General features: G+C 29.1%; 1 protein-coding gene across 5 annotated transcripts in view; it reads left to right on the forward strand.

The window, feature by feature from the left end:
• The window catches only part of btsz (bitesize), a 393,986-nt gene that overhangs the window by 361,029 nt on the left and 18,742 nt on the right, over nt 1–14,215 (forward strand). For all 5 annotated transcript variants that reach the window (XM_075359868.1, XM_075359870.1, XM_075359869.1 and 2 more), the window contains one exon: nt 4,662–4,846. In XM_075359868.1, the coding sequence (XP_075215983.1) occupies nt 4,662–4,846 (185 nt within the window). The remainder of the gene's footprint in view (nt 1–4,661; nt 4,847–14,215) is intronic.

Below are 14,215 nucleotides of genomic sequence, written 5' to 3' on the forward strand. Positions count from 1 at the left end.
TTAAAGAAAATGCTTGTTTTTTTTTTATTAATACAAATAAATCTTTAGTTTTATATTATATGCTTTTATTAGTATAAAAGGACATTTTTATTAATATGTCCACATTTCACATATTTTAACATACATATGATTCTGTGTGAAAATTACATTTCCCCAGTGCAGAGAATATGCTATGTTTTTATTGCTTGTGCCATATTAAAATTTATTTTATGAATGCCTTCAATTGCGGATATAATATATATAATTTTATTGATACTACAATTTTTCCAGGAAGCTTTCAAATCATGAGACATACGCTCATTACAGAACAATTAAGTTCTGAGAAATGCAGTTTAAATATTGCTATCAATCAAAAAATGACTTCTCTCTTCATTTTTTCCCCAATGTTTTAGTGACTGAATTGAAAAATATGAACGTAATAGTTAAAAATCCTGTTAATATAGATATGTATTCTAATATCTTTCTTAGGAATAGTTTTACCTTTAAGATATTTGGTACAGCAGTTTATGTGCTTGAAATTCTATTTAATTTTTAAAGGTTTTAAATGAAGAAGGAATTATATATCTTAAAAAGATGTTTGACATAATGAGAATTTTACCTCCTTGCTTCTTTATCTTATAAAAACGTATTCCAATGGAAATTATAAAACTGGCAATTTTTAAAAAAATTTCTGATAGTTGATAAAATTCTTTTAGTGTTATACTTTTTTCAGCCTATCAATGTTTGACTTTTTTCTATGCATTTTTACGATTATAATAACTTTTTAATTCTAATTAGGGATAATGAGCATCACATCCAACTCTAAAGAAAAAATTAACTTTTTAGTGTCAGCATGCTGATAATTTTTTTAATGAAGTGTGTTAATCAGGATGGGAAAGTAATGGGATTGTAAACCTTTTTCACAGGTGTAAGCTAAAAATCTTTTTTGTTCAAGTAGCACAAAATATCATCTGAGATGTTTTAACTTGTTTTGTAATGATAAAATATTTTAGTAACCATAGTAGAAGACTTAATTACAAAATTTTTTTAATTGGTTACTGGTTTAATGAATCATCTTAAACAGCTTTATGTTTATGTTTTTGTTCAAATAAGTAAGCGATGAAAAAGAATTTTATCAACTTAATCTTAATTGATAGGATTAAATTGTAGATTTTATGTTTGTACTAGAAAAATTCAACAAAATTGTAGCTTAACATTGTTGGTAAATGCAAATATACATACAGTAAAGCCTTTCTAAAGTGAAAGCAGAAAAAAATTCTACCTGACCACTTCACAGTAATAATAAAATAGAAACCTTTGTAACATTGAAGCAGAAATAAAAGAAAAATTTTACATGAAACTACTACAGTGTTTTAGATAAAGAAAATGTATGTTATGATGATTGGTGATCAGTTTTCCCCACTCTTGCTTGATACAATTTAACAACAGTATGTTTTTTTTTTTTTTTTAATTTTAGTACATAATTCTAAAATTAATCATAATTCAGTGTAAAAATAATATTTCCAGCCCTTAATGAAATACTGGAAAGCTATCTTGAATGGAAATACTGAGGTGGAATTGTTTTGAAACAGATAAGATCCATTATAAATTATAAACGTATTGTTCCTGTTAATTGTAAAATAATATTTATTTTATATTATGATGTTAGTGTACTGTAATTATCATTATTATTTATTTAACTATTTTATTGCTCATGACTCATATAATCTATTTTTTAGAATACCAAATCGTTACAAAAGTTTAAAATAGGCATTTCTATTTCTTTATTTTTTTTTGTTTATTGTTTTCCATATGTAATAAAATTTGTGAAAATAGGTATAAAACACTCCTCCCTTAAGTGTAAAGTAATCATCAAGGATAAAAATAAATTTAAATTTGTGTTAAACATTTTAAAGTACAAAGATAGCAAATATTTAAGGTGATAAAAAATAAAATAACTCATAAATGGTTGAATGGAAAAATGAAAAAAATAATAAATTTCCAGTAATGATTAAAGGTATTTATGCTGTTAGGGACAGATTTTTAATTGCATGAGTAAAAGGGACATGTAAAGGGTTTATTATTCAACCTCAGGTTTTGCTGGTGATTAGAATATTGGGAAAAATGAATTCAAAGTATAAATTTGACTAGTTTCTGCGTGACGTCTGTATGTACACATGTATGTATCTCACATAACTCAAAGACGATTAGCCATAGGATGTTGAAATTTTGGATTTAGAACTGCTGTAACATCTAGTTGTGCATCTCTCCTTTTGAATGCAATTGACTGAACCAAATGTGTCCAAAAAAGCCCAAAATCCCCAAAAAATCTGGATTTCAGACTTTTTCTTAACTGTAGTAATAAGCCCTCGTTGAGAGCTGTATAGCAATATATCATAAGTGGTACTTATTTTTATTGGTTCCAAAATTATAGCCAAATAAAATATTAATTAATGAAATATTTGGATCGTACTAGGGGAAGGCATATTGGTCTGAATTCGACTTAATACGCGTATATTTTTTTAAACTTTTTTTTTGTTGTAATTATTAACCTTCTGATTGTAAAAATTATTTTACAATAAATAATAATTATAATTATAATAATTCAATAACAATAAAAAATATGAAAAAAAAAATCAGAAGTTATTATTGAAATAAAATGTTATGTACTTTTAAAAATGTGTATACGTAATTTAATAGGCGTACAAGTAAATCATGTGGTGTCCACATCAGATTTTTTTATTTCTATAACATGGATTTTATAAATATCTTATCAGAATTAAAAAATAAACCATACAGAATTGATCATAATTTTATCTTGAACACCTTTTTAAAAATTTGATCAGGAGATATATCCATTTCTCAGTGAAAACAAATTATTTTAATGTTCTGTTTGTGTAAGTTTTTTTTGGATGTACTAATTGTCTGAATTTATATAAATCAATTCTATTGCTGATTATACAGAGTGAGCAACATAAAACCGAACCCATAATGTAACCGCTGCCCAACACTACTTATGAAAGACTCTCACACAACTAGTATGACTAGTGAATGTATATGTTACTACTGATTATTGCTGCCATTTGTCAGGTGGTTTTGTGTCAGTATAGTATATGTTTTATTGTAGTGCAGTATTGTGAGTGCAGATGTGTTTGTGTAAAATGTCTTACTCAACCCAGGAAAGGATAGCTATAGTTGAGGCCTATATTCATTCTGGGTCATTTGAAGAATCACTCAAGTATTCATAGAGAAATTACCAAATTCCTGTATCCCAGCGAAGAGCACCAAACACAATTTAGTTAAAAAATTATATATAACAGGTTTGGTTTCAAATGTAAAATGAAATAGGCAACCTTCCATTAGGACTCCACAGGCCATTGCTGATATTGAAAAGAGAATTACTGCCAGTCCAAAAAATCACTTTGCAAGTTATCCTAACAATCTGGTGTTAAATATACATTTTGTTGTAAAATTCCTCATAAATAAGAATTGAAACCGTACTGTGTTACAACTGTACAACAACTGAAGGAGACAGACAAACCAAAATGACATGATTATTGCAACTGGCTTCTCGAAAACATTGTTGGTGGACAGATAGAGTTGTCTACTTGCAATTTTTTCTTTGGAGCTACTTAAAGGAGAGAGTTTATCAATCCCTACAATATTCATGAACTGAAGGTGAACATTCAACAAGAAATCAATGCAAATGACAACAACGTTTTGCGTCAGACGACCCTCAATATGATCAGTCGAGTTCAAAAGTGCATCAATGCCCAGGTGGGTCATTTTGAACATCTTTTGTAACAATAAGGTAAATAAATGCAACATTTAAATTACGTTTTTCTTATTTAATTTATCCATATCATTCATAAAATTTCACTCTAGCATAACCTACCAATTCTGCAGCGGTTACATTATGGATTCGGTTTTATGTTCCTCATCCTGTATTTATATTGGTGTGTAAAAAGAGGCAAAAGCATTATGATGGGTTAGCACCACAATACCTGTGTGAAAGCTTGAGCTAGTTGTGTGTCCAAGTAATTTTAATCACTACTCTCCATTAAGTAAAAATTGTCAGCAATTTAAAAAAGTGTTGTTTAATAAACAATGACCTACAAAAATTATATGAAAAAATCTTTTTAAATGTGAGTGGCTGGATTAGAAGATAAGATAGGTAAATAATAAAATTGTTTGATAAGATAGATTGTAGTGACATTGATGACTATATAACTGATCAGATTAATTATATTTTATAAACTGTTCAATTTCTTAAAAATAAATACTGCTGTGAACTTGAAATGGCAATTTTTAAAAATTCATATTAAAATAACAGATGAATTTTAAAAGTAATGGTGAATTTATATTTTATTATTTTTAATGTCTCTATTTCTTATTGTATATCCAAATTTCTTAAAAACCTTTTACTATTATGTTACTTGAATAAATATGCAATTAACTTTCAACAATAATAATCTGTACGATTATTTTAAGATTTCTAATAATCTGAGATCTTTAAGATAGTAATATGGAAATTCTACGGACAAAAGAATGGCATTTTCAATGCTTTTAAATATTTTTATAGTTTATATTTATTTATGCTATGCTTTTCTTTGCATGTCTCCTAGTTAGCTACATTTAACAATGTATACAAGAAATGATGATTTACATCTTTATTTTTTTAGGCTAGAAGTGACTCCCTGGCTAGTGTTTATTCAGGTGCTGGTGAGGGCAGGTATGGTTCTGTAACTGTAAGAGGTGAGGTTGAATTTGGACTACAGTATAATTATAAACAAGGTGCACTGGAAATTCATATAAAACAATGTAGGGATCTTGCTCCAGTTGACATAAAACGAAATAGATCTGATCCGTAAGTATCTTATTATTTTGTTTTGTTAAATTAAGTGTTTATTTTTAATATTGGAGAATATAAACTAATGATTCTGGTTTGTATTAAAAAATAATACAATGTTTTTTTTTAAGTTAAAAAGGTAATCCAATAAGGTAAAATTTACCATATCATTTGACCTTGGTATTGAAAAATATTTATTGTACAATGGTAGAATTTCCTCTCTACCTTGTGCAAAACATCACTGTCATCTCATCTGTCAACTCATCTTTAAGAAACTTCTTCTTGAGAAAAAAATATAATTTTTTGGGTTGTCAAGTGAGTAATTTAAATGATTCCTTTCAAATCTAGAAATTGTTGTCTCTTGGCAAATTTTATTGGAGTTGGACTTTATCATAAAGTGAAATGTTTCTATTTAATTGAATGATGCAATTTTGGTTACATTTGCAGTAGATAGTTTACGGTTGTACTGGTCCCCTAATGAAGTGTTGATTCTGGTTTACAATTTATGGTTATACTGTGTCCCATGAAATCAACTACTGAAATTCTTTGTAATAAAACTTTTGTATATATTTCATCCACTACGGTAATTTCATGTGTTTCCCCCATTGAAAAGGTGTGCTAATCTATTTCTTGTGATATGAGGGATAACACTGTCACAATATAAATAAGTAATGATAAATAATAATTATCTCATCTGACTAATTAGGTAGAAAGGGATGATGAATGATCAGCTTATATGCAGAATAGTTACAGTAGTTATAGTAGAATAGTTTACTATCTTACTAAAGACTAGTTAAAATAATGGTATTTATATGAACAATTTGTTTTGAAAAATTTATCTGAATTTTTTTTTTTTTTTAATTTTTCTGAACAATCTTTTACTGTTCTATAATTTATTTCTTATGCAATTTTTGTTTTATAAAATTATTAGTGTTTTGAGGAAAATGGGCTATACTTAATTTAATAATTATTTAATTACCTGGTAAAAGTAATGTACTTATTATTAGTTGTATTTATCTTATTGATAACTTTTATCTTATTCAATTTTTTTCCATTTTTTCCACAATTTAAATGGGAAAACTACAACATTTATTTCAAAGAAAAATTTTTTTCTCTCTTAGCCTTTCAATATTTTTCCAATGTGAAAAATTTTCATATTAAACAGAATTATCGATCAAACAGGATGGTTCTATGGGGTGTGATGACTTTTATGGCGTTAGAAGTAGTGGTGACAACATTGTATTTTATTAGATAAGGATTTGACAGTTTCTCATGTCAGCATTTAATAAGTCACCATATTGAACTGATGGATGTAGCATTATGTCTTTGTTGAATATACATTTTTTGAGTACATTTACGGAATAATTGGAGAGATGATTTTCAATTATAGTTAAAATGTTTTTTACTGCCTCATTATTATTGAAACCTACCTTATTAGATCTGACCACTCTGTAAAATGGAAGTCACTGTAAGAAAATATATAAAACATTAAATGTTTCTTTCCTGGAGGGGTACTGCTGTTTATTCAAAATCTCTTTCCATCCAATGTGACACAGAATATCTTCATAATTTAGTAATTCTCCTTTAATAAAAAAAATTCCAATTGGAGTATCATAGTTCATATAGGAAATTTGTATCTAATGGCATTCTAAGAAGAGTAAAACATATCAGGCTGATGGTTTGTATTTTAGAATTAATGGAATTGTTTATATATTAGGTATCATAACTGCATTTATCTAATGGCAGCTTCTTATGAGAAACTAATAACTTCTGAAAGTAATATAGTAATATAGTGAAGAAGTATGTAGTGAGTGAAAAAAAGGGAAATGGGGATTGGTGTGTTGTATTTTTCATGGAGCTGGAATATTGTTGCATAACATGATAAGCTCACTGAAATGCTTGGAAATTTAAACAGTGAGCGACTGGCAAAGGCCAATTAGTAAATAATACTATTAGTATCAGAAAGCAACTCTGATCATCTGTGTCTCTATATATCAAGCACATTATATTCGTCACAGCATGGTGCAACTTCTACAGCATTTTGCAGTAGGTTTGAACAGTATTGTTTTTCCTTGTGCTATTAAATCATTGAACAGGAGCTTGAACCAGTCCTAAAAGGTTATGCATATAAATGTTTGTACAGATAGATTTTTTTAATTATACTTATGGTTTTGCAACGACAGAGTGATCCTAATCAACTACTGATTGGTGTTTTCTCACCTAAGTGCTGTACAATATACTTTTCATTTCTATTAACAATCACACTGAAAATCCTGTGACTGTGTTTTGTTTGAGTGATAAAAATTGTTATACGGTTTCTGGTAACATTTTTTTTTGGATTTCCATTAATATACATAGCACCCTGCACATGAATCTTGTTATAACCTGAATTACAAAGGATGATTTTATCAAGCATTGTTTTATAAGATCTGGAAAAATCACAAACCCAAGATAGTGATCCAATACTTTTATCTATTTTTATAATCTTGTTTCTTCAAATCTTTATTGACGATTGAGGATTGCCCGGAGTACTATATTTTTACAGATTCATTATACCATTTCAAAAGCTTTCATGTCATTGTCATAATTTTTTTCCTGTTTATCACACTAACACCATATATAGCAACCATATTTCTTTGAATTTCATGCAGTATCATGTTTTGAAAATCACGTTTTCAATGTGTGATATGTTTTGAAAATCAAAAAATATGTATTAGTACTCAAATTTCATACTCGGTAAAAACATTTTTTTTTTTTCTAATTTTTATACTTAAAACTCCTATATAAAAGATCTCATAGAGATGTGACAAATAGTACCTTATTTTAAAACTACATTTTTCTTGCATTCATATTGTACATTACAATTGTCATATCACCAGATCTTATTCAGCTCACTGCTGGATTGGAAACTTCATTAAAAATTATTACTTTGTTTTACATTGTTGTATGGTTTTTCCCTCATTCCCTCTTTTTTGTTATTATATGAATTAATTCACATTTAATTTGTTTTTAAAAGATTTATTGAGAAAAGTTTTGATAACTACTTACATATTTTTGTAAGATGTAAGGTGTAATTGAATTAATTTTACTGCTGATGAAAGTAGGGTGTTGATAAGGTTTTTAACTTTTCTGATTTTCTTTTTTAATGTTAATTTAGATAATAGTTATATTTATTTTTATTTAGAAAAATAAAATATTGTATAGAAAAAATATATACAATAATAGTAATAAATTTTGGTTTTAGATATTTTCCATTATTGAAATTATTCTTGTTTTAACTTTTGTTTTAAAATTATAGTTTTGTTTTTAATAAAAGTCAACTTTCTTAAATTCTTCTTCTTGTTAATATGACAATATTTTCATTATGTTACAAACATTTTCTCAGAATTAAGTTTTCTTAAAATTTTTACAAATTTGTTTACTGGCAATTTAACAAAGTTGTTATTTGGCAAAACTAAAAAAATTGTCAAACGTCAAATAATGGGCAGGCAGGAGTAGGTTTCGTGATGAACAAGAAGATAGGGAGGAGAGTGGAGTATTTCAAGATGCATAGCGATAAAATCATTGTAATAAGGATAAAATCAAAACCTAAACCGACAACGATTGTTAACGTCTATATGTCTACAAGCGCCCATGATGATGATGAGGTAGAGTGTGTATACGAAGAGATTGATGAAGCAATTATACACGTAAAAGGAGATGAAAATTTATTAATAGCTGGAGATTGGAATGCAAGCATTGGAAAAGGCAAGGAATGAAATATAGTGGGTGAATACGGGCTGGGCAAAAGGAATGAAAGAGGGGACCGACTTATAGAGTTTTGCACGAAGTATAATTTAGTAATTGCCAACACCCAATTTAAAAATCATAATAGAAGAATATACACTTGGAAAAAGCCAGGCGATACTACAAGGTATCAGATAGATTATGTTATAGCAAAGATTTAGAAATCAACTCGTTGACTGCAAAACTTAACCTGGAGCAGACATTGATAGCGACCATAATTTGGTGATAATGAAATGTAGATTGGGGTTTAAAAACCTGAAGAAAAGGTGTCAGATGAATCGGTGGAATTTAGAGAAGTTTGAGGAAGAAGAGGTAAAGAAGATTTTTGAGGAGGACATTGCAAGAGGTCTGTGTAAAAAAGTTAAGGTAGAAAATGTAGTAGAAGAATGGGACAATGTTAAAAAGGAAATTCTTAAATCAGCAGAAGCAAACTTAGGCGGAATAAAGAGAACTGGTAGAAAACCTTGGGTTTCAGACGATATATTGCAGCTGATGGATGAACGTAGAAAATATAAGAATGCTAGTGATGAAGAAAGTAAAAGGAACTATCGGCAATTAAGAAATGCTGTAAACAGGAAGTGCAAACTGGCGAAAGAAGAGTGGATTAAAGAAAAGTGTTCAGAAGTGGAAAGAGAAATGAACATTGGTAAAATAGCATACAGGAAAGTTAAGGAAAAGTTTGGGGTACATAAATTAAAATCTAATAATGTGTTAAACAAAGATGGTACACCTATATATAATACGAAAGGTAAAGTCGATAGATGGGTGGAATATATTAAAGAGTTATACGGAGGAAATGAATTAGAAAATGGTGTTATAGAGGAAGAAGAGGAAGTTGAGGAGGATGAAATGGGAGAAACAATACTGATATCTGAATTTAAGAGAGCATTAAAAGATTTAAATGGCAGAAAGGCTCCTGGAATAGACGGAATACCTGTAGAATTACTGCGCAGTGCAGGTGAGGAAGTGATTGATAGATTATACAAACTGGTGTGTAATATTTATGAAAAAGGGGAATTTCCGTCAGACTTCAAAAAAAGTGTTATAGTAATAATACCAAAGAAAGCAGGGGCAGATAAATGTGAAGAATACAGAACAATTAGTTTAACTAGTCATGCATCAAAAATCTTAACTAGAATTCTATACAGAAGAATTGAGAGGAGAGTGGAGGAAGTGTTAGAAGAAGACCAATTTGGTTTCAGGAAAATTATAGGGACAAGGGAAGCAATTTTAGGCCTCAGATTAATAGTAGAAGGAAGATTAAAGAAAAACAAACCAACATACTTGGCGTTTATAGACCTAGAAAAGGTATTCGATAACGTAGACTGGAATAAAATGTTAAGCATTTTAAAAAAATTAGGGTTCAAATACAGAGATAGAAGAACAATTGCTAACATGTACAGGAACCAAACAGCAACAGTAACAATTGAAGAACATAAGAAAGAAGCCGTAATAAGAAAGGGAGTCCGACAAGGATGTTCCCTATCTCCGTTACTTTTTAATCTTTACATGGAACTAGCAGTTAATGATGTTAAAGAATAATTTAGATTCGGAGTAACAGTACAAGGTGAAAAGATAAAGATGCTACGATTTGCTGATGATATAGTAATTCTAGCCGAGAGTAAAAAGGATTTAGAAGAAACAATGAACGACATAGATGAAGTCCTACGCAAGAACTATCGCATGAAAATAAACAAGAACAAAACAAAAGTAATGAAATGTAGTAGAAATAACAAAGATGGACCACTGAATGTGAAAACAGGAGTAGAAAAGATTATGGAGGTAGAAGAATTTTGTTATTTGGGAAGTAGAATTACTAAAGATGGACAAAGCAGGAGCGATATAAAATGCCGAATAGCACAAGCTAAACGAGCCTTCAGTAAGAAATATAATTTGTTTACATCAAAAATTAATTTAAATGTCAGAAAAAGATTTTTGAAAGTGTATGTTTGGAGTGTCGCTTTATATGGAAGTGAAACTTGGACAATCGGAGTATCTGAGAAGAAAAGATTAGAAGCTTTTGAAATGTGGTGCTATAGGAGAATGTTAAAAATCAGATGGGTGGATAAAGTGACAAATGAATTGGTATTGCGGCAAATAGATGAAGAAAGAAGCATTTGGAAAAATATAGTTAAAAGAAGAGACAGACTTATAGGCCACATACTAAGGCATCCTGGAATATTAGCTTTAATATTGGAAGGACACGACTAGCACTAGATAGGGAATCTTGGAGAGCTGCATCAAACCAGTTAAATGACTGAAGACAAAAAAAAAAAAATTGTTTTGAACACCAGTTTTTGTCTGTTGTATTAAGTTTCTTTAAAATTACTAGAAGTATAATTCAGAGATTTATTTTATTCAATTTTTCCACTCAAAAACCACATGAAATTATCAAATTTAAAACTATTTAAATTCCAAGAATTTCAGTATTGCTTCACATTAGCTTTGGAGCAGAAAATAAGGGTAAAATATTTCACAGGCTTTAACTCAAAAATGAAGTATTTCTGGCCTCATCTTTATATGATTTTTTTTTTATTTTCATTTATAGAACATATTCTGAAATCCTTTCCATTTCATTGTGATACATCCTTTGTATAAATATAAATATATTTGTGTATAGAATGATTCTAAATTGCACAGCAATCTGTCGGGAGATGATTCTGTAGCCAAAAATAAAGCAAAAGTTCATATAAAAAACATAAATAAAAAAACAGTTTGTTAGCAAGTCAGAAAACATTTAGCCCTGTTTTCTGCTACCTCTGTAAAATTAAATCATTAATTAAAATACTTCTATCTCACTTAGCTTTTAAGAAAAACAGGGTAAAACATAACAAAAAAATGTTTTGTTGGAAAATACACTTTTTTTAACTTTGTTAATTTACCAATAAACAATTAAAAATTTCTAGTTATCTTTGTAGAGAATTTAATTCTGAGAAAATTGATGTTAATAATGGCTATTAAAATTCAATACAAATTTAAGAAGTTCAACTTAATTAGAAACATAATCTGAATTGGTAATGTGATACGATTTTAAACAGAACAATTTTTGAACAACATACTGCAAATGAAAACAAATAGAAAACTCATTAATAACAGAAAAAAATGAATAAAAATAGATTTAGAAAAAATAAACATATACTTTTTGGTTTTTTTCTAAAAATGATTAAATATCAAAATGATTACTTGATAAACCTGCAAACATTTCTTCAAAGCAGTTGCTTTCATTGTTGCCACCATTCTGTTCAATGCATAGTTCAGCTTGGCGAATCCATGGGCACATCTAATAACATCATTAGTATTCCTAATAGTAGCTCCAGCTTTTATTTTATGATGTCTTAATTCTTCTTGTGTACCAATACGAATGGAATAGACCAATGACTTCATCCAACCCCAAAGGAAAATGTCCTCTGGCTTGAGATTGGGAGATCAAGATGGCTGTTTTATTGGTCTGTTTCAACCAATCTATTGCTTACTTAATATTTTATTAAAACAATTCATCATCCCTCAACAGCAGTAAGCAGGTGCGTCAACATTGAAAAATCACATCTGCGCTCTATTTGCTAGTGGAACATCTTCCAAGTGTTGTATCAGATTTGTTTGCAAAAAATGCAAATACTGTTCTCCATTGAGCCTTGGTGGTAAGAAAAAATGACCTCTGAGATTATCACCAAGAAACCCACACCACACATTGAACAAAAAAAGTACATTGGAAATGGCTTGTAGCAGTCCCATGAGAATTTTCTTCTGTCCAATTGTGTGTTTCAATAATTTACAATGTCATTTCTTGTAAAACAAAATCGGAATGATATTCACATTTTCTAATTAACCGTTGATAGAATTTCATCCATTTATCAAAATCAGAGGCTAATAACTTTTGTAAACATGTTGTATGGAATGGGTGTAATTGTTGCTCCCACAACATTTGCCACACACTTAATTGCAAAACTTGAAAGCAATGTGACCAACCTTCTGGTGCTTGAGATTGGAGATACTTGCACTGCATTCAATATTGCTTCTTTAGCGTTGGCATTTCTCACAAAACATTCACGACCAACATCGAATCATTGTGGTTGAAGCATAACTGTTTCTCAAACTCGCTTCTCCAAAACATTAAATCTTTTACGACCCGGTAATCTTTGATCTGGATGATTTCCCTGCTATTTTTACATAAAATCCAATCCATTTTTATTTACTTTGCCATAAATTAACAACTTGTCTGTCAACTGTCCAAATGAAAACAAATTTGTGGTATACCCATTATGAATGACTGCCCGAACACTAACAGCACAAACAGTGCTCAAATGAATATTCAAATGTTAGAACCTAAATTTAATTGCTGACCAGCTGTGATTGCCAACCTATGAAGAAATAAAAAAAAATTAATATATTTTAGAAGGATGTCTTCACATTTACTTTTATAATTTTTAGCATTTGCTTATAAATTATTCTGTTTAAAATCTCATTACTTTTCTGATCCAGTTTGTGTGTTCTGTTTCTAATTAAAGTTGAACTTCTCAAACCTGTGTTTAATTTTAGTAGTCATTATTTAATTAGTTTTCCCAGAATCAGATTCTCTACAAAGTTCACTAGAAATTTTTATTTTTTTATTGATAAATTAACAAAGTTATTTTATTCCAAACCTAAAAAAAGTATATTTTCTGACAAAACGTTTTTGTTTGTTACCCTGTTTTTCTTAAAAGCTAAGTGAGATAGAGGTCTGGGACCACTTTTATTCAGTTTCTTAGATCAAAACCCTTAAGGCAGCACCAATTTTACCCCTTAATTTGTACCCCAAGAATTTTAATATGGTTTAATTTCACAGAGGGAGCAGAAATCAGTGTTAATGTTACATGAGCCGAAACTCACGAACAAACAGTTTGCCGATCTATGTTTATATGAACTTGTTTTTATTTTTGGCTTTAAATCATCACCTGAGATGTTGTTGAGAAATTTGGAATTACCTGTATATTTATATAGTAATAATCAACTAACTACCTTGAACTGAAAAAAAAGAATTAGCTGTGTTGTCTGTGGAAAATTACACTTGTTTCTAAACAATCTTATCATTCTATAAAAAAAAGAAAGAAAAAAGATTAGCAGATGTATAAATAAAAATGTTACAGTAGCTTCTGCATAAAATAGATAAGTTAACTCTTACTTATCAGATTTAATTATTACTTACAGTAGCTGCCAAGTAATGACAAGCTTGGATTATCAACCCATACATCACTGCTGAACTATTATTCTCTGAAACATTAGCACAACATGATTATTCATCTCTTAGCAGCATAAACATGATGCAAACTACATTCGGTAGTAATTGTTGTTACTCCAAGCTCGCCATTACTTGGCGGCAACAATACATGTAAAGGGACAAAATCAAAGTATTTTTTGAAAATATCAACTTTAAACATAAAAATAGTAAGTAAATGCAAATGTTAAATTTTATGAGCCTGTTTTTTTTTAAAGAATTTTACATGACTTTTCAATGTTAAAAATGAACTTTAAATCGTCTATAATATTTTTTGTAATACAAATGAATTTGCATTTTAAAAAGAATTTCATAGAAGAGTGGCACTCTGATCTAGAATTACAAAAATT

Source organism: Lycorma delicatula, chromosome 3, assembly GCF_047948215.1.
Source record: "Lycorma delicatula isolate Av1 chromosome 3, ASM4794821v1, whole genome shotgun sequence".
In the NCBI taxonomy this organism is placed as follows: Eukaryota; Metazoa; Arthropoda; class Insecta; order Hemiptera; family Fulgoridae; genus Lycorma; species Lycorma delicatula.